Here is a 20,021-nt window from a genome sequence, read left to right as displayed (position 1 = left end):
ACGGAAAGGCCCAGGAGGCACCTGACCCTTGATGGAATAGACCTGAACCACCGTCTGTCTGATCCATCTGGAAATGGTCGCAGAGGAAGCGGACAACCTTTTCGGGGGCACATCCGTGAGCACAAATAGTCAGTCTGATTTCCTAAAAGACTCCGTAGCTGCCAGGTAAACCCTAATAGCCCGGATCACATCCAAGGCATGCAAAGCAATTTCCTTCGGATGTTTTGGCCTGGGACACAGGGAAGGCAACACAATGTCTTCATTCCAATGAAAATCAGAGACAAACTTTGGAAAGTACAACCGACAGGGGTGAAGAACCACCTTTCTCTCTGTGAGCTACCAAGTAAGATGGACAGGATAATGCCGCCAAATCCGACACTGCGCGCAGAGGTGATAGCCACCAAAAAGGCGACCTCCTGGGACAGCGTAAGTAGGGGAATCTCCCGAAGATTCTCAAAGGGAGGCTTCTGGAGGACAGAGCACCAAATTGAGGTCCCAAGGCAGTAACAGAGACCACAGTGGAGGAGCCAAGTGCCAAACTCCCTGAAGAAAAGTACGCACCAGGGAGTGTGTGGCCAAGGGCAGTTGAAAGAAGACCGCTAAAGCTGACACCTAGCCCTTGATGGTACTCAAGGCCAGTTTCTGCTCAACTGTTGAAGGAAGGTCAAGATCTGAGCCACCAAAAAAGAGGATGAACCCCAAGAGACTCACACGATGCAATGTACGTCTTGCACGATGGTAGTGAAGTAGATTTCCAAACAGCGTTGGAATCATCGACTAATACAAATCTCTATCCATCTCTAGCCATCAGAACCTGGCGTTCAACAGCCAAGCCTTCAAAGCCAGCGACTAAAGCAGGAAGGAAGATTGGTCCTTGGGACAGCAGATCCTCCCTAAGAGGAAGCTTCCAAGGAACGTGGGTGGCCAGCCACACCAGATGGGTGTACCAAGCCTGGCGAGGCGAGTCCAGGGCCACTAAGATGACCGGAATCCCTTCTGCCTCGATACTGCATAAACGTCTTGGCAGAAGCTTGAGAGAAGGAAAGGGGTAAATCAGACGATACTGACCCCACAGGGAAACCAGTTCATCTGCCAGAGGATCCCGGGAGTGAGCCACAAAACCTATGCACCTTTCTGTTGTCAGGATGCCAACAGATCCACAACTGATGAAAGACCTCCGTATGAAGGGACCACTCCCCTTTGTCCGCCTGTCGACTGAGGTAATCCGCTTGCCAGTTTCCTACCCTGGGAATGTGTATGGTGGAGAGGGCTGGAACGATCCGTTCTGCCCATCTTAGAATGCCAGCTACCTCCAGAGCCTCCAGGACACTTCTTGTGCCCCCCTGATGATTGACATATGCCATGATATTGTTAGATTGAATGCGCACTGGAAATCTTTGAAGACGATCCGTCCAATGTTCCAGGCAGAGTCTGTTCGCTTGGAGTACCAAGACATTGATCAGTAGTCTGAACTCTTCCAATGTCTGTATCCCCTGAGCAGAATGGTTTTCGAGGACGCCTCCTTAGCCGGACAGGCAAGGGAGGAAGGATTTGCCCAGCTGAAGCGCCAGAGAACAAAGCCACTATATCAGGGACTCTTTCGCTCCCCAGTTCAGCCGGATCGGATTGTCCAGAGACAGCTGGAAAACAAGAGAGACAAATCCCATCCTGCAGTTTGAGTTTGCCCAAAGGAAGGCGGCCCGAGTTCAGAGTCAGACCCAGATTGTCCAGCTTTGCGGACAGAACCAGAGCAGACTTCTGAAAATTCAGAACCCAGACAAACTCACTCAGAGTTCGCACGGGGATTTACAGGTTTTCCACCAGAGCAGTAGGAGACTCCGCTCACAGGAGGAGGTTGCCCAAGTAGCCCAGTACTGCGATCCCCCGTTGGCCTAATAATGCTAGCACCGGGGCGAACACTTTTGTGAAGACTCGGGGAGCAGAGGTGAGACCAAAGGGTAACACCACCAACTGATAATGCTCCCCTCCCACGGCAAAGCGGAGGATGCGCTGATAAATGGCACATATTCGAACGTGGAGGTAAGCATCCTTGATGTCGACAGAGGCAAGAAAATCCCCCTGATGCAGAGATGCGACCACCGTGTGAATGGAATTCATTCTCAACTTCTGCACCTGCACAAAGTAGTTCAGTGCCTTGAGGTCCAGGATTGGAGGAACCTTGTGTTCCTTCCTGGGAACTGTAAACAGGTTTGAGTAAAAACCCTGAAAAAATTCAGATGTTGGAACCCGGACAATCACCCCCTGAAGTAACAGGTCTTGTACTGCCCCAAACAGACCCTGCATGAGGTCCGGAGACGGGCGCAAGTTGTTAGAACCTTGCCGGGGGGGGGGGTAAGAGCGAAACTCGATTTTGTAACCGGACCGTAGGACTTTCTTGGACCCACTTGTCTTGTACCAGGGGAGTCCAATATGGGTGGGGGCGCACCGTCATGCTATAGGAGCCTTGTCCGTGGGTCTGGATAAGTCCGCTCTAGACTTGCCAGATCAAGTTCGCCTGGATCCACCAGAGGCGGCCCTGAATGGCTTTGATCCCTTGTCAGTCACTCCTGAGGGATGAAAAAGCTTCTTATGAGGGGAAGAAAAGTACTCTCCCGACACCAGTGCAATGGTAAATACTGGCCTCAGTCCTGAACCAGCCAGGGTGTACATCTTGCGGGCCACAGCCTTCCGCCTTCCTGTCAGCTGGGTCCCTAAAGGCCGGGGACACTTCAACTGGAATCATGGTTGATTTGTTCAATCTGGAGACCATTTTTTAAGAAGGGGCTCCTTATAGGGGTACCACATAGCAAATCACTTAGGTAACAGGGGGACGTTTTGGCCCATTCGCACTCTTTAGCGACAATTCTGTCAAGATAGGCGGAGAAAGAAAACACCTTTGCCGCTCTGGATGGCATGCGAGTGCCAAAGGGAACCGACGTCTCAGTTGGAGCTTCAGCTGCGTCCTCCATTTTTAAGGTCTAACGCACAGATACAATCAGTGCATCCACCATCGCCTTTTCGTGTGCAGTTGCACAACTGGAGAAATCATCCTCACTATCTGAGAACACAGGGCGTGTGGTCGCAGACCCAGAGTGACGCACGTCTGCGGCAGCCGAATCATATTCATGATCTGAGGAGACACATGAGGCAGGGGGCACCATTTGCTAGCCCGTCTCCCATAAACCACCTCCACCCAGGACACAAAGGCCTCCAGGACCCCTGTCAGTGCATCGATGGAGAGTTGGGACCCGGAGGGCCTCGCAGCCTCTGAGAGGGGATCAGGCAGGGAAATGTGCTCCAAAGACTCCATGAGAAATCACTGCTAAAAGGGATACCCCCCACCGCACCACTTGGTCGCCAGTAACAGAGCACCTAATCGATCCTCAGCAGAGAGGGAGAGGACCCCACCAGATAAACCACCCAGGGGAAACAGGCACCTGCAGCCACCAGGATAATCTGCAGTATACATACGGCGATCAGGAAGTGAAAAGATCCAGGAGTCAGCTCCAAGGGATGAGGAGGGCTCCCAACAACAAAATCGCCGCCCACAGGGCTCCACTATAATGGCCACCACTATTTTCAATGGCAAACCACCGCAAAATGGCCGCAGAACTACACAAACATGACCACCGTGCACTGAGCACACAGGCTACAGCAAAATGGCTGCTCCAAGTGGCACTACAAGACTCCCAGGGACCCAGGAGGGATCCGTAGGCCTCAAAACAGGACAGACAGGAAGGGGGCCCCTGGCAGGAGCCCCCCCACCAAGCCATCCGGTACAGCCCCACTCCCACAGCCGATCGCCCAGCTGCTGGCGGTGCACCCCCATCGCCACCACAGCACCCTCTCCAAACCCCAGGTAGTGGACCAGACCACCCCACAGCCCCAGTGTCATATGCAACCTCGCAAGGCTTTTAACGCGCAGGCCAGCCCCTTTCCATTGGGGCTTTTTCCTGGCCGACCTAGCGCGGAGCTGAGGTCTGCGCGTGGCCCGCTGGCCAGACTGGGGTGACCACTGAACCCAGCCAGTCTAGCAGTTGATTGTATTTCTCACAGGAAAAAATAACTGAGAAAAAATTCTATCTAAAAAGAAAAAAAAAACTGACAGGATCAGAGATCCCAGCAATGAACTAGGTCCTTAACTCCTGACTAGGCAGAAAAAAAAAAAGCGGAGCACCTATAGCAGAGAGGGAGTATAACCCCTGGGACTGCCCATGGGCGTAGCCAGACTTTTTTTCTGCCTAGTGTTCTAGTGTCTTGTAGGTGGCAGTATAACCCAATGGTTATAAAGATCAGGAGCTGTGTCCGTCAATGAACGGAAGAGAGTATTTTGTGATTTCCCAACTCCACTGCTGGCATAAAATGAATTTTGGACCCAGCCCTCATCAAAAGCATCATCACACCCTTATGTAATGTAGACAAATATAAGGGATACTTATGACCAAGTCTGTCAGAGTGCACTGGACTTTAACAACTTGCCGCCCGCCCTATAACAGATTGACGGCGGCAAAGTGGTTGTATTATCCTGACTGACCGTCATATGACGTCCAGCAGGATAGAGCGCTCTGCTTGCCCCTGGGAGGTGCGCAGAGCGGCGATCGGTGATGTGGTGTATCAGTCTGAAACACTGCATCTCCGATCTCGGTGAAGAGGATCTTTACCATGTGACTAGCTGCGTCCAATCACAGCTGGTCACATAGTAAATAGGAAGAGCCGTTTATCGGCTTTCCTCAGTTCGTGCCTGACAGATGCTCATCAGTGCAGAAAACAAACGTATTTACAAAATTTTATAACAAACAAAAAAAAAATTTTTTTTTCGGTCTTTTTTTTTTTATTAGTGTAGCAAAAAAGAAAAACCTTGCGGTGAGCAAATACCACCAAAAGAAAGCTCTATTTGTGAGAAAAAACAAAAAACAAATTTGGTTTAGGTACAGTGTTGCATGACCGCGCAATTGTCATTCAAAATGCAACGCTAAAAGCTGAAAATTGGCCTGGGCAGGAAGGGGGGTGAAAGTGCCCTGTATTGAAGTGGTTAAAGGGTATGGAAAGCCTAAAGAATGAACAACTTGTAGCTGGTCTTTTATTTGGTTATATATACACTGTACCATTCAAAGTGTTGTGGAAGGTCAAAACATATCTGTTGATCCTTCCAGATACCCTGTCAGCTAAAAACCCCCCCTGTGCTCGCTGCCTGTGCTGTACTCTTGATACATTATGCCAAGCCAACTCTTAACAGTACCGAAAACCTCCAACGAAGAAAAGGGTATGCTATTGCAGTTCTGTACTAAGGTGACAATTCTGCTCCTCCATAAACACAGTACAGTGAGTGAGCATTGTTACTCTGACGTGGGTGAAAATAAAAGGGAAAAAAGCCTGAAAAAGAAAACAAATGCAGCCACCAAGTCTGAGTGGTGAGCTGCAACATATTAAATTTTGTTCTTTGGTTTTACAAATTTTACAAATTTATGTATTTTTATTTATGTATTTTGGTCACAATTCTCTGCAGCTGGCAGTAATTTTCAATCATTCATAGTTTTGGGATTATCTGGCCAGTATTATTCAAGAGTCTTGTGTTTTCAGAACATCACAGATGAATAAAATCCACTTAAGGCTTACTTTGTAATTGTAGTTAAAGCAGGGCTCGATGAACCCCAGGCGCCAGGTCGCATTGTTGACTGGAATTAGCGGACTGGCGCCTGGGCTACATTGCAGTAAGTGTCTTATCCCCATGCGGCCCCTGTCGGTAGGTGCACGGACTAAGATGCTGTGGCTTTGCGGCCTGCTGGAGCGAGATGCCTGCATCGGGGAACTGGTGCCCTCTTGTGGTGACTGGGGCTGTGACAAGAAGCCACTGAAGGCGCTGAGGGTTTCCCCTGCCTATTCTTACTGCCCGCCCATCTCCTTCCTAAGAAGAGAAGAGGTTGAAGGTGTTGCGGGCTTCATCTGGCGCCCTGACCTTAACGGTGAGTGGACAGGGAGTGTTGGGCAGCTGGTTGGAACGGCCTCAGTTCCATTAACACCACCCAAAAAGATGAAATCAGTTTTTTTTACATTAAAAAATTTTTCTTCAATTTTTCACTCTCTCCATGTCATGCCACAGCCGAAGGACCCTTTTACATGTACTGTCCGACCGAGACCGATCAGGTACGCCTGTCAGTTTTTCAGACGGACCTGATCGGACCCTCCAATCTTCCCTATAAAGTGGTGGATATCAGTGGACACATGTCCGCTGACAGCCACCGCCATCCAATCCTGTCCACCAAAAACAGATGGACGTTAGTCCTATTTTCCATTCGTCTGGCGGATCAGATGGAAATGGACAGGCGGTCCGTTTTCATCCAATTTCCCCATAAAGTTGAGCAGGACTGTGTCCGTGTTCACTCTGCATAGAAGAGCGCACAGGACCAGTAATCGGCCTGCTAAGTGGGGATTAGTGGGAGAAATCCCATAGCTGAGCAAGCAGATTCAGCTTAGCGCCCGTGTGAAAGGGGCCTGAGGTGGTATAAGTTACTGGATATACCATCGCCCCCCCCCCCCCAACCCCCTTACTGCATTGTCCTTCTGTAGTGAGCTGCTGCCCATCACACCATCAAGCCAAGTAAACACAGACAGAATACCAGGCAACTTCATCCAGTTAAAAAAAACTGGCCGCCATTCGGCCCATGTGTATGGCAGCTGGTCTAACAGAAGCCCACTGTTCAGCATGCAGGGGAAAAAAAAACTGGCGCAGCGCCTAGTTTCCAAGCAAATTTTTCAAGCCATGAGCTAAAGGGGTAATTAAAGGGGAGCTTCAGTATGGGCTAAGAAAAAAAATTAAAGTCAGCAGCTACAAATACTGTAGCTGCTGACTTTGACACTTACCTGTGCAGGGATCCAGCGATGTCAGCGTCCCAAACCGATTCTTCAATTGGCTTCAGCTGCAGGCATCTTGACTAAAGGAAATCGGCAGTCAAGCCTTCACGATTTACAGCTGGTTTCCTACTGCACATGTGTGAGTCGTGTTGCGCTTTCTGAATGGTCCCGCCATCCTCTGGGACCTGTGTATGGGAAGGAAGAGGGGCCGGAAATACTCGAAGATTGCTGCGGCGATCTCACCCAGAAGTTGGAGCGATTACCTGCCTGCCAGGCGCCCGCTACCCTCTCTCCCACAAAGTGCCAACTGTGGCAGGAGAGGGAGTTTATGAACAAGCAGAGCTTTCCCTTTTTAGTGGAGCTCAACTTTAGATAGAGCTCTACAAAATTACTTCTATGCCTTACAAACACACAGTATATCTTTTTAATGTTCATACATCACCACAATGGCATCTCACCTCAACAGAAAGCTGTAACTGTTTTTCTGTGAGCCCAGAAGCTGCCATCTTGTCAGGCATATTGAGCTCGCTTGACTTTATTGTAGACTTGATACTTTTCATCACAGCTTTACAAAAAGGCAAGAGAAGAAAAAGTTAAACAAAATCTCACATGTACCTTTTTACACTATCATAAACCAGGATTCGTGGAAAAATGTTCAGCAAGAAAAGATGACCTTACAGTTGCACAATTCTAGTTTATGGAAGATAAAATCATACTTACTTGATACTACACTTGGGTTGACTACTGTCGGTACAGTTACAGCAGGTACAGGGAGAGGTACTGGTGCAGTTGCAGGAGTGGGGGCAGGTGCAGCAGTGATTGCATTGCTTTGATTAGTCACACCATCAGGCAATTTGTTATCAGGCAAGGCAATTGAAATAAGGGAGAGGAGTCTAAGCAGTTTTTCTGTAAGCAGCGAACTCCGTCGAATGACGGGGTGAGACAACATATTCATGAGCTGTCCCAATGGTGAAGCTTCCAAACTGCACTGCAAGCTTTCTGCTTCTGCTCCAGAGCTCACAGGCAAAGACTTTACAGAGGTTTTCCCCTTTCGGCTCACATTCATATTGTCTAATTTAACTAACAAGTCCCAGAAATCTGTAGAAATATTGCTGGGCCCACTGTTGCTAGATGGAGTAACACAAGGGCTACAAGTCACTCTTATATTCCTCTCCTTATTTTCACTGTTTTCTACATTGCACTCTTTGGTCCTCTGCTGTGTGAAATGGCTGGGGAACACCTACAAAGAAAAACAAAGTGTCAAAACAGCACATAATTCCTTAACATTCTAATACAAGCCATTTAAAGAGACCGGTCAGCAGACCGATAATTTCAACACGTTATATGGGAACAGATTTAAGTTATTTACTTGTAAAAGCCGCCCATTCTATAGACATCCAAAAACCAAGACTGCTACTGTGATATTTTGGATGTGATATCAGCAGCCCCAGCAGACTCACAGCAATCAGTCAAATGACACACTATAATATCCCTTTTGCTCCTCCTCAGCAGTAACAAAAGGTTATGTTGCAAGGCGAGGAAGGAGGGCCAGCACAGAGCAATTTGAAACTCCAAGAAGAGAAGAGGACTGCGACCTGCAAGGACTATGCTAGGGAATTAACTCTTTCTAAATTAGTCAAATTTGCTAGCAAGAGTTTAGTTTTTTGGCCTTTGTTTTAGGCTTATCTGTAATGTAAAATCTAACCCTTAACCCCGATTCACATTGGTGCAATTTGTCATGCGATTTGACAAAGTTAAAGTCACATGACAAGTTGCACCCTATTTGTGTATGGAACGGGTCATATCCGTGCACCTGACTTGCCCGATTTTAAAAAAGGTTCCTGCACTATTTTGGACGATTTTATGTGCAACTTGCTGACATCTATGCATGAAGTGACAGATTTTAGCAAGCTGCAAATTAAATTGCACCGACCAGTGGCTTTGAAATTGCGATACTTCAGCGTGAATTAGAGGCCACATTAAGTGTGAACTGGGTCTTACTCAAAAAATATCCAATTTAAAAAAAAAAAAAAAAAGCTGCTAGCAAGTTTAGATACATGTGGCAAGGATTAAAATAATATTTTAAATTAAGCTGCAAAGTAAGCAATAGGTTTAATAATTTTTTTTTTCTGTGCTTTTTCTTGATTTAAGTTGGTGAAAGAGCCTCTTTATACAGCATAAAAAAAAAAAAAAAAAAATACAAAACTGTCCTTCAGTCCAATACATGTAAACTACGCATTGTGTGTGAGATGTGCCCAGAGAAACAGATTAGAACAGTCACGCCAAGAAGTATTTTTTTTAGGACCCAAACATTGCATTATTGATATGCTTTTTTTAGAACTACTCCATGTAGTATCATGGAGAGTTGGAGCTTTCCTCCAGTAGATTGATTTTCCTTGAACAGATGGGAAGTCCTTCAGCAGATTTTGTCTGTTATTTTTTCCCCAGATAGCCAAGAGGTTCTGGAGAGCAAGCGCTAAATACAGGTAGAAACATTCCCCAAAAGGGACGAAACATTTCTTTGTGTCCAAACATCTGTAGGTGGCAAGTGTTTCACCAAAAAGAAATGCACCTTCCCCAATAGGCCAGAGGATGACACTGATTTTACCAGCATCATTCCGTTAGTAAAATTTGGCAAGGCATATTCCAAGAATGTTTTTCTACAGAACTAGTTAATACTTGTCAGATTTTTGTCAAGCAAATTAAAGTAGTATTAAACCCAAAAGCAAACATATTGCAGCTTATCAGTTCTTAAATGTGATGGCTGTGTTGATTTTCACCTGATAGTCAGGCCAATAAGGCTGCCTATACATAAATGGATTTTTTTTAAATCCATTCACTTTGAGGTTCACTGACAGACACAGCTCCATATCTTCTTAGACCCTTGGGCTTATGCTGCTCTCTTCGGGAGTAGGACTAGGTGGAAACAAATTTGACTACACCCCTGAGGCAGTCCCAGGGGGTATTACCATCACTTCCTGCTATAGGACATCAGTTTGTAACAAACCGTGTCAGAAGAATACATAATTCAACCCAACAGAGGGGCAGGTGCTGTGTCCGTCAGTGAACCTCAGAGAAAAGGATTTTACGGTAAGACAAAAAAAACAGTTCTCTTTCGTTCACTGACGGACACAGCTCCATATCTTCTTAGACCCTTGGGACGTCCCAAAGCAGTGTCAATATGAGGGGTGGTAAAAACACAGCAATAGATATAATTCTCAACAAGGGCTAAACATAGCCAACCAGGTAAAAAAAAGGAGCTCAACCAGGAACAACTGGAGCTCACCACCAGAAAACAAAACACCCTCAAGAGGCGGGAGCTTCTGCAACCGCAGCCTGCAAAACATTGCAGCCGAACGCAGGACATCCACCTTATAAAACTTTGTGAATGTGTGTACAGAAGACTCCGTAGCCACCTTGCACACCTGAACCACGGACGCCTGATGACAGAAGGCCCAGGAGGCACTAAGCACCCTTGTAGAATACACCTTGACAGGGAAAGGAGGAACCTGACCCCTAATAGAATAGACCTGCACCAACATTTGTCTGATCCATCTGTAAATGGTCACAGCAGATGCAACCTGCACCTTACGGGGTCCAGCCGTAAGGACAAAGAATAGGATTTACGAATCGACTCAGTCGCCACCAGGTACACTCGGATTTCCCAAACCATATCCAAGGAGTGTAGGGAAATTTCTTTAAACTGTTTCGGCTTAGGACACAGACGGCAACACAATATCCTCATTTAAATGAAACCCAAAGATGACCTTAGAAAGGAACGCCTGACAGGGTCGTAACACCATTTTGTCCCTGTGAACGACACGACAACGGCAGCCAACTCCGACACCCTACGCGCAGAAGTAATAGCCACCAAAAAGGCCACCTTCTGTGACAGTGAGCAGAGGAAGTTTACGAAAATTTTCAAAAGGAGGCTTTTGATGTACCGACAGTACCAAATTGAGATCCCACGGAGGTACCAGGGAACTCACCAAAGGGAGCCAGGTGGCGAACCCTCTGCACGACAGTGTGAACAAAAATTTTCAGTCAATGGCCTCAGACAAAATATGGCCAAGGCAGAAATCTGGCCCTTGATGGTGCCCAGAGCCAAACGATCTACACCTAGTTGTAGAAACCTCAGCAGACACACAGAAAAGAAACGGGGAGAAAAGCGTAAATCAGATGATACTGACCCCAAGGGGCCACCAGGGCATCTGCAGCGTCGGCCAGAGGATCCCAAGACCTTGACACGAACCTCTGCACCTTCCTGTTGAGACGGAAGGCCAACAGGTCCACCTCAGGAGTCTGCCACCGGAGACAGTTGATGAATCTCCTCCAGATGGAGAGACCATTCTCCCTGATCCAGTGTCTGCCGACTGAGGTAGTCCGCCTGCCAATTCTCTAACCCCAGGATGTGCACAGAAGAGGGCGCTGGAACATATTGTTATGCCCACCTTAGGATGCTGGCTACTTCCCGGGCCTCCAGGGCACTTCGTGTGCCCCCTTGATGATTGAAATTTGCCACCGCCATGGCATTGTCTGATTGTACCCATATCGGGCATCTCTGCAGGCGATCCATCAACTGGGACAGACAAAGTCTGATCTCCCGAATCTCCAGGATGTTGATCGGCAGACTGGACTCCTTCCGAGTCCAAACTCCCTGAGCCAAGCAAATGCCCAAGACACCTCACCACCTGGACAGGCTGGCATTTGTGGCAACCACTGTCCAATACAGTGGGAGAAAGGACTTCCCTAGTGGAAGCGCCGGAGAGCGGAGCCACCAGGTCAGGGACCCTCTCGTACCCCGGATCACCAGGAGATTGTCTAGCAACTGTGGATCCTGGTTTCATTTCTCAAGAATCTCTTTGCAGAGGTCTGGTAAGGAACTGAGCAAATGGAACCGCTTTGAAGGTGGAAACCATAATGCCCAGCACTTGCATGCAAGTCCTGACAGACGACGGACGGTTGGACAACAAGAGCCGAATTGCATCCTGCAATTTCAGCAAGTTCGCCTGAGAAAGAAACGCCCGGGCTGAGGCTGAATCCAGCGCCAGGCCCAGGTAGTCCAGCTTGGTGGAAGGAGTCAGCAGATAGTTGAAAATTCAGTGTCCAGCCAAACTCTTGCAGAGTTCGCACAGTAAATGTCAAAATCGACTTCAAGAGCCGATGAAGACATTGCACGCTGAAGCAGATCATCTAGGTCAGTGTATCTCAACTCCGGTCCTCAGGGCACACTAACAGGCCAGGTTTGCAAGAAAACTGAAATACATCACAGGTTGATATCATTTGCTGCTCAGTGATTGCAGTATTCTAGTCTGCATTTCCCCAAGGTAATGCCTAAAATCTGGCCTGTTAGTGTGCCCCGGGAACCGGAGTTGAGAAACACTGGTCTAGGTATTCCAACACCGCAACGCCCTTCTGCCTGAGCAAGGCCAACACCGGGGCCAACACTTTCGTGAATACCCAAGGAGCTGAGGCAAGACCAAAGGGTAAAGCCACAAATTGATAGTGCTCCTCGTCCACAGCAAAGGGAAGTAAAAACTGGTGCCGAACATATATTGGTATATGAAGGCAAGCGTCCTTGATATCGATAGAGGCCAGAAAATCCCCTTGATGAATGAATGCCACTACTGTGCAAATGGACTCCATTCAAAATTTCTGAACCCACACAAAATGGTTCAGAGCCTTGAGGTCCAATATCGGGTGGACCTTGCCTTCCTTCCTGGGAACAGTTAACAGATTTGAATAAAAGCCTTAAAAAACATTTACACTCTGGAACCTGAACAATGACACCTTGGGCCAACAGGTCCTGCACCGCCCTGTGAAGGCCATGCAGCCAATCGAGAAATAGGCGTAGGTTGGAAGGTAAAAAACCTTGCCGGAGGCAAAGACGAAATCAACTCCTGGACCCATTTGTCCTGAATGAGCAAGGTTCATGGGTCCGGAAAGAAATAAAGATGTTCCCCCACCCCAGATACGGGTGAGGGCGCCCCTTTAGGCTGAGGAAGGCTTGTCTACAGAACCAGAAGAGCCCACTTTTGACTTACCAGTCCAGGGTCTCTTGGAGCCTCCCGCAAAGGTACGAGCGGATCTTGAACCTTTTATTCTTGTGATCCAGTCGGACGAAAGGGCCTCTTGTGAGCTTAGATAAAACGGACCACCTTTATGACGAGGTTCCTTGCCCTTAAGACCTTTAATGTTCCCAAATATAGAGGCACCAAACGGTCTCCTGCAAAAGGCAGATCAGCCAGCACCTTATTAGAAGCCTGGTCGGCCGACCAGTACTTCAAAAAAATCATGTGGCGAAGCATTTACTGCCATCACAGATGCTCTGCCGGCCAAAGGGGCCGCATCCAAGGATGCGTCACAGATGTACTGCAGCCCCTGAATCAACTGATCAGCCAGCTCAGGAGGATGTTCCAGATCCTGGCGTAGCTTTTTGCCCATTTCGTTAAAGTCTGGGATACCAAGGTGATAGCAAACACCAGCCTCAAAAACTGAATTTTGGTACTTGCCATAAAATCCTTCTCTCAAGAAGCTCGACAGACGCAGCTCCATATCTTCTTAGACCATTGGGTTATGCTCCTACAATCAGGAATAGGCACTAGGCAGGAAAAAGCTTTACCACGCCTATGGGGGCCGTCCATGCAGGCATAAATCCACACGCTCTGCTACAGTAGTCAGTTTAGTTGCAGGCAGTGTTTAGAAGACAAAAAGCCCCATACACTTCAGAAGCAGAGGGGTGGGTGCTGCATCTGTCGAACTTCAGAGAAAAGGATTTTGCGTTAAGTACAAAAATCCAGTTCTCTATTGTTCATCGACAGAAGCAGCTCCATATCTTTTTAGACCATTGGGATTTCCCAAAGCAGTATTTTCATGAGGGGTGGGAAAAAAACGCAAAAAAGAACGTAACCTACCAAAGGCTAAAACGTAGCCAACCAGGTAACAAAAGCATTTGATTTTCTAAAGACTCAGAAGCCCCCGCACCACATCCAAAGAATGCAAAGCAATTTCCTTAGGATGCTTGGGACAGAGTGATGGCAGCAAAATGTCTTCAAATGAAAATCAGAAACCACCTCAGGAAGAAAAAAAGACTGCTTTGGTTGGAGTACCACTTTATCTCTGTGGACCACCAAGTAAGGAGAACGACAAGACAACAGCCCCAATTCAGATACTCTGGTTGCAGAAGTGATAGCCACCAAAAATGCAACCTTCTGAGACAATGAAGGCAGAAGAATCTCCCCAATGTTATTAAAAGGAGGCTTTTGAGGAATAGAGAATACCAAATTAATATCCCACGGAGGGAATCGGGGATCATCTCGGGGGAGCCATGTGGTGGACGCCCTGAAGAAAAGTGCAAATCGGGGCATGCGCAGCTAAAGAGCGTTGGAAATACACAGTCAAAGCCGAAACTTGGCCTTTGATAGTGCCCAAAGCCAACTGCTGTTCAACCCCTTTCTACAGAAAAGTCAAAACCCTAGCAACCGAAAACGAGTGTGCACCTTCAGCGATTCACACCATAAAATGTACGATTTCCACATAAGACAATAGATCTTCCTGAAAGTCGACTTACTAGGCTTCAACAGGGTAGGAATCAGAGTCAGAAAGACCTCTATCCCTCAACACCTGGATTTCAACAGCTGTTAAAGCCAGTGACTGTAAAGCAGGATGGAAGATTGGACCTCGAGACAGTAGATCTGAAAGGAAGTCTCCAAGGAGCATTGGCGACCAAACTTATTAGGTCTGTGTACCAAGACTGGGGAGACCAGTCTGGAGCCACTAGAATGACCGGAATCCCTTTCACCTCTACCCTGATCTCGAGACCTGGCTACGAACCTCTGCACCTTCCTATTGAGACGAGAAGCAATCAGATCGACCTCGGGAGTCCCCCACCGGACACACAAGTGATGAAACACTTCCGTATGTATGGACCATTCCCCTTGATCCAACTGCTTGTCAGATGTCCACACCTGGGATGTGCACAGCAGAGAGGGCTGGAACAAACTTTTCCACCCAGGCCAAAATCTCGGCCACCTCTCTGACAGCCAAGACACTCTTGGTGCCTCCCTGGTGATTGATGCAAGCCACAGTCGTGGTGTTGTCCGATTGAATCAGAACCGGACAATCCTATAGAGGAGTCGTCCAGTGATTTAGACAAAGCTTTATTGCTCTGAGCTCCAGAACATTTATCGGCATTCTGGACTCTTCTACTGTCCAGGTTACCTGGGCACAGAACTTCCCCAGTACCCCAGCCCGACAGGCTGGCGTCCGTGGTTACCACCGTCCAAAACAAAGGGAGGAAGGACTTGCCCTGGCACAGTGCTGGAGAATGAAGCCACCATAACAGAGCAGATCTCGTGTTGTGGCTCAACTGAATTAAAGTGTCCAAGGACTTTGGATCATTGTTCCATTTGACAAGAATCTCTCTTTGCAATGGTCTAGTATGGAACTGAGCAAAACTGAACCGCCTCGAAGGTTAATACCATCAGACCCAAAGCCCGCAGAGAAGAGGAACAAAAAACGGATCGCCCCCTGAAACTTCTACAGCTTGTGCGGGGGAAGAAAAACCCTCAACTATGAATCCAGAGTTAGGGCAAGATAATCCAGTCTCAAAGCAGGTATCATGGCGGATTTCTTGAAATTGAGGTTCCATCCGAACTTCTGTAGGGAGCTGACAGTGTTCGTCAGGTATGCTTATCAGGGCTGAACATGAGTCTGCTCTCAACAGGAGATCATCCAGATACCCCAGTACCGCTATCCCCCCGTTGGCGCAACAATGCCAACACCGGGGCCAGTATTTGGTAAACACCCTGAGGCAAGACCAAAGGGTAATGCCACAAATTGATAATGCTCTTCTGCTATGGCAAAACGAAGAAACTGTTGGTGTCCAGCGTATACAAGAATGTGTAGATAAGCATCCTTAATATCTATGGAAACCAAGAAGTCTACCAGATGTAGTGATGCCACCACTGTGCGAATGGATTCCACACGAAACCTCTGAACCCACACAAAGCAGTTCAGAGCCTTGAAATCCAGAATTGGATGCACTTTGCCCTCTTTTCGAGGCACAGTAAACAGGTTTGAATAAAACCCATGAAAGCGTTCCTGAGAAGGAACTGGCCCAATCACCCCTTGCGACAGCAGATCTTGTACCACCTCCCATAGGTTCCTTAACCGGTCTGGAGATAGGCGCAGGTTGGACTGGAAGAATCTGTCCGACTGACGAGACTGAAATTCTATCTTGTACCCTGATCGGATGAGTTCGTGAACCCATTCGTCCTGAATCAAGGAAGTCCAAGGTTTAGGAAAGAAGAAGCGAGGACACCCCCCCCCCCCCCCAACCCAGAAGCTGGTGAGGGTGCCCCTTCATGCAGACAAGGATTGGTCTGCAGATCCGGACTTGCTGGTCTTTGATTTACCTGACCATGGCTTCTTGGAACTCCCAGAAGACCTGAACGGTTTTCCTTTTTCTTGCGACCTGGAGGTACAAAAAAGCCGCTTATGAGCATTAAAAGAAGGCCCCCGCCACTGACGTGGCGCCTTGCCCTTAGAGGACTGAGGAAGAAGAGTACTCTTCCCACCCATAAGACTTGATCAACTCAGCCGAGGAGGATCCAAACAACCTCTCCCACAAAAAGGGAAGATCTGTCAAAGCCTTTTTGGAAGCTTGGTCCGCAGACCTGCTCTTTAAACCACACCACGCGTCTAATCGCAATCCCCACTGCCGACACTCTGGCCACTAGGGGAGCCGCATCCAGAGACGCATCATGCGGACACCAGGGCTTGAGCCATCTGGTCCAATAGCTCCAGCACCGGTGGGGTGAACTATTCAGCTTCCACATTACATTTCATTAACTTCAGCCATTCAGTAACCTTCTGACACCATAACATTCACAAAAATCAGTTTTAAAATGGAACCCGCTAGCAGGATGGCGGGACAGAGACTCCATCCGTCTGTCCACAGGGTTCGCGAAGGATGGGAATTCTTCCACCGGAACCTAAGTAACCTTATTTAGCCTGGAAACCGGATCCTCCACCTTAGGTGGCACGGTCAACCTAGTGGAAACCACCGGCAAAGGGATAACAGCGTTTAAGCTCTTAGGCACCACTAGAATGTGCCGCCATTGTTCATTGACAACATCGTCAAGTTACGGACAAGGGAACATCCTGCCCAATTTTCGGGATTTACGGGAGCCAAAAGACACCTGTGAACCAGACAGACATTGTAGATTCATCGGCCAATTTTAAAGTTTTCTGCACTGAAAACTATAAGTGCTTCCACCAATGCGCGTTCCCACGCAGCGGCTGACAGGTCCTCTTCACCTTCAGAATGCAAAGACACTGACCCTTCAGGACGGGGTGTGTTTGCGGCGGCCATATCTGCCTCAATCTGAGCACTCCACCGAGGGGGCTGAAGGCAGAGGGCGTTTGCGGCTAGCAACACTTTTACATACAAAATCCAACTTTGACACCAGGCTTTCCAAGACTGCTGTAAGCGCAGATATGAGCTTTGACCCAGAGGGTTCCGCAGCCACTCCTAGGAGGTCTGTAGGTGAAATAATTATCCTCCATTTTCCCCAAAAAATGAAACTAGTGCAATATCACTTTAAGAATCGCTATATCGCGACCCTACCGCTAACTGCGCGGTATACCTAATCCCAATCCAATACAATCTTGCTAGCAGAGTGCGTGAGAAAACCTACAGGGAATCCCAGAGAAACGTTAAACCTCTCAGGAGACTGCCAGCACGCTCTGGGAAAATGAAACTAAAAAGTTCCTTCACAGGAAATGACAAGCCCAGTTTGTCACAGCTAGATTTTCAGTGTTGCATGCAGTGCACCTTTCCAGCATTATGGACTATAAGAAAATGGCCGCCCCATGCATTCCTATGGGGGACTATTAAAAAATGGCTTCCAATGTATTCGAATGGGGAAAATAAAACCTCAATCCACAGCAAAGACGGCCCCCCACAAGAGGGTCCCAGACAAGTGGCCTCAGAGGATCCCTAGGAAGGAACCCCCCCAGGACAAGGCACCCCCCAGCAGAGAAAACGCTGCCGTGATATTTACACCCCCCGGAGGTAGGACCTGCTGTGGGTAGGTGAATATGCTTGGAGGGGTTAGGCCTAACATCCCACAGGTCAGGAAAACCGAGGGAGCCCCAAGCGTCCGACTATTCCCGGGAGGGGCCTACGTCCACCCCGAGACCGCCAGAGGAATGGGGGGGGGGGCGGATTTACTCACCATACCATGCTACCGTGTGGGCGCCACTCCAAACAGACCACCTTCCACCAGGGTGTAAAGCTGAGACTCAGGGCGTTCCAGGTCGATTGCGTCCCAGCAACACTCATCCACTTGCAGGCTCGTCCCCATCCATCAGGGCTCTGTCGTGGCGAGGCCTAGTTCTGGACTATAACCTACTCATGCTCAATGGCCAGGCTGGGAGACCGTAAGGATCTAGAATATCCAGTCCGAAACCACAGCCGGCTATTGCTCGCAGTTTTCCAGGAACTCGTAGTTTTTCCAGTGGGGGAAAAAAAATAAAAAAAATCACAAAAAAAAAAAAAAAACTTTCCCTATTAATAGCGAAGACCGAAGTCCCAGCAGGGAACTAGGTCCTATTCCTAAACAATGTTTAAAAGGAAATGTGTGAAGATTGGTGGTGGCGCTACCTCTGAAATAAAGGCAACCGTATAAATAATGCCCCTTGTGAAGTGTGAGGGGAGGTATATCGGTCAAAATAACCCACAAATGGTGCAATATCTAAAAATAATAATAAATAGAAATAGATAACAAAGATGTATTCAAATCAAACAAATGCGAAAAAACTATATATAAACCGATGGCGTGACAAAAGACCCACAACCGGAGATATGTGAGTGATTTCCAAATGAACTATGAATGTGCCACGTACATCTGTATCAGCGTGAGTGAAAAAAATATAAATAAAAGAAAGTGGATAAGTGGAATTCCAACGAGTGGCCACTAGGTGGCGCAAATAGCTTGGTACAACCTGTATGCTGATGTATGGGGATGTTCCTCTTCGAGATGAACGAGCAGTCAGAGAGGTCAGCGGCGGGTGCCCTGAGTGCTCACATAAAAGGAAAAATACCCCATGGTGAATAGTAGTAACACACAGTTATACATAAGCGGCGTAGTAGACTCACTCGTACAGTAGATCAGGATCAGAAAAAGTCGTGTTCGCCGGGAGGCTTCCGCGTTCCACGGCCGACAACCGGAAGTGACGTTTGACGTCGGAGACTCCGCCCTGCGCGTTTCGTCACAATGACGTCAACTGCCGCGGCCATCGGTTTATATATAGTTTTTTCGCATTTATTGTTTGATTTGAATACATCTTTGTTATCTATTTCTATTTATTATTATTTTTAGTTATTGCACCATTTGTGGGTTATTTTGACCGATATACCTCCCCTCACACTTCAAAGGGGCATTATTTATACGGTTGCCTTTATTTCAGAGGTAGCGCCACCACCAATCTTCACACATTTCCTTTTAAACACTTGCACCTTACACCTAAGGTTTGATTGGGGCAGCTTATACCTCTATCTATTGTATTTTTCTCCCAAACATCTAGTCCGTAGCGCTGGTCATATTTTCTTTATTACTATTCCTAAACGAGGCAGAAACAAAACTGACTACTGTAGCAAGTGTGTGAGGTTATGCCTGCAGGGACAGCCCCCATAGGCGTGATAAACCTTTGTCCTGCCTAGTGCAGGTGGAAACGTCAGCTTCTTCAAGAGAGACTCCTCAAAGGGATATCCCCTAGCAAAACGCTTCGGTATTTCAACAATGCATTTCGGGGATCCCCACTGACTACCGACAATCTCTTCAAAATAGGCAGAAATGGGAAACACCATAGTCACCTTGGATGATCTGCAGGTGCTAAACTGCACTGGCATTAAACCAACTCAGCAGTAGCCGAGTCCTCCAACTTTAAAGTTTCCTGCACTGACACAAACACTGCCTCCACCTGCGCCGTTTCATGCATGGCTCCAGTGGAAGAGGATTCATCCGCACTGTTGGAGCACTCAGGGTGGGATGTGTCATATCCGGAAAGATTTGATTTACCGGTTTTTACTGCCTTTGTTAGTCTATGCTTGTCAGTAAGATTAATTTAGATAAATATAATTGAAACAAATGTTCCTGCACTAT

At 47.7% G+C, this 20,021-nt stretch overlaps 1 protein-coding gene across 1 annotated transcript in view; it reads right to left on the bottom strand.

Annotated features, from left to right (window-relative positions):
• Nucleotides 1-20,021, bottom strand: part of HUWE1 (HECT, UBA and WWE domain containing E3 ubiquitin protein ligase 1) — a 484,118-nt gene that overhangs the window by 94,871 nt on the left and 369,226 nt on the right. The window contains exons 66-67 of the mRNA XM_082264230.1: nt 7,573-8,092; nt 7,311-7,417 (exon numbers count right to left, since the gene is read on the bottom strand). Coding sequence (XP_082120356.1) covers nt 7,311-7,417; nt 7,573-8,092 — 627 coding nt within the window. The remainder of the gene's footprint in view (nt 1-7,310; nt 7,418-7,572; nt 8,093-20,021) is intronic.

This window comes from Pelophylax lessonae (assembly GCF_965119305.1).
Source record: "Pelophylax lessonae genome assembly, chromosome: 7".
Classification (NCBI taxonomy): Eukaryota; Metazoa; Chordata; class Amphibia; order Anura; family Ranidae; genus Pelophylax; species Pelophylax lessonae.
This window is presented reverse-complemented; position numbering and strand designations above follow the sequence as displayed.